The 1447-nt window shown below is 41.1% G+C and overlaps 1 protein-coding gene across 1 annotated transcript; it reads right to left on the reverse strand.

Annotated features, from left to right (window-relative positions):
• Positions 1 to 50: 50 nt before the first annotated feature.
• On the reverse strand, positions 51 to 1428 carry LOC123178086 (uncharacterized). The gene is made up of 4 exons (XM_044591393.1): positions 1111 to 1428; positions 961 to 1041; positions 568 to 868; positions 51 to 489 (listed from the first exon to the last, which is right to left on the reverse strand). The coding sequence occupies exons 1-4, from the start codon at positions 1402 to 1404 to the stop codon at positions 260 to 262; spliced, it is 906 nt and encodes a 301-aa protein (XP_044447328.1). The 5' UTR covers positions 1405 to 1428; the 3' UTR covers positions 51 to 259.
• Positions 1429 to 1447: the final 19 nt, after the last annotated feature.

Below are 1447 nucleotides of genomic sequence, written 5' to 3' on the forward strand. Positions count from 1 at the left end.
CCAAACTGAACATCCATGCCAAGTTAAGTCACCACCAGTGATATTACCTCAACTATAAACTATTATATAAGTAAAAGAAAATAGAAACAAGAAAATAAGTAAAAAGATAAAAATGGAAATAGAACAAAATAAAAGAAAGCATGTAAACTGACATGTTCATTACATGTAAAGAGGCCCTAAAGAAATAGATCAAGTTCATTGGTGAACATAGTTGCATTCCATAAAGTTCAGTCATAAACTTGTGCATCAGTTTTCACATCTACATGTAGAGGAAGTCATCATCCCACTCATTGCCTTCTGGTGCGTTTTGTGTGATTGGCTCTTCCTCTGCTGCCACACGGGACCTATCGGCATCAGCTCCAAACATCAAGTTCCATAATCCAACCCCTAATCCAGTCCCTCCTCCATTGGCATTTGCACCTCCTCCCCTTCCATCATTCCCTCTTGCGCCTCTTCCTCTTGCACTTACTCCTCCTGTCCTTCTACTTCCTGTTTACATGACAATTGAGAACATGAAAATTGACAACAATGTAATGCAAAGCAAGTTGTAGAGTACATAAATTGTACCTCTTCCTGTAGCATTTCCTCTCCCACCTCTTGTAGCATTTCCTCTCCCATCTCTTACAGCATTTCCTCTACCACCACCTCCTGTAGCATGCCTCTTCCTACCTCTTACATTATCACTTGTTTGCTGGATGGACTGAGGCACATCCTCTGGTATATCTTCAGTAACACCCCTCCTTCTCACTCTTCCAGTTGCCATAGTAGTTGTCACTCTATGTGCAGGAATGCTAGCTCTGGCTTGTGCAACAAATGAAGATTCGGGAAGAGGTCCATGGTCCATGACTGGTTGATATGACATCCTCTCCTGGATATTGTAGACAATGTTTGAGAGAAGGGTTTAGTTCAGACGTATAAAGAAAATTCAGAAATGTGAACACCGCGATTTCTGAACTTTACCATTTGTTGCATGAGAAAAACCATTGATCCTGGTGTTTGGGTTGGATCCATTGATGGATGAACTGTGTGTGCCATGATGTTCTACAAATATAACAGGTTAGGTTGCACATATGACAAAAAGTAGCTCGAGTATGTCAGATTTTAACTTACTGAAATTATGGATGGATCATCAAACTCCTCTTCTAAATCATCATCTTCTGCTAGTGGTGCCTCTCTTTTGGTTTCTTCCCATTTCTTGTGACCTTTCTTGTTGTGATTTCCTGCTCCACAGATAAAGCAGTGCATAGTTACACCATGTTTAGTCAGTTTCTTCCCACCTTCCTTGTCAAGCTTCTCTTCTGGATCTTTCTTTCTATTTCTCCTTGGTCTACCCATGACCTTGGTGTACACAGATGGGTACACCTCCACTCCTTCCATCTTTGTCCAATGCTCTTGGTCCCTCATGGGCTTGATGTTGAAACCATAAGCTTTTTTGTAAGTTTCTACT

The sequence above is a fragment of the Triticum aestivum genome, unplaced genomic scaffold, assembly GCF_018294505.1.
Source record: "Triticum aestivum cultivar Chinese Spring unplaced genomic scaffold, IWGSC CS RefSeq v2.1 scaffold329822, whole genome shotgun sequence".
Taxonomy (NCBI): Eukaryota; Viridiplantae; Streptophyta; class Magnoliopsida; order Poales; family Poaceae; genus Triticum; species Triticum aestivum.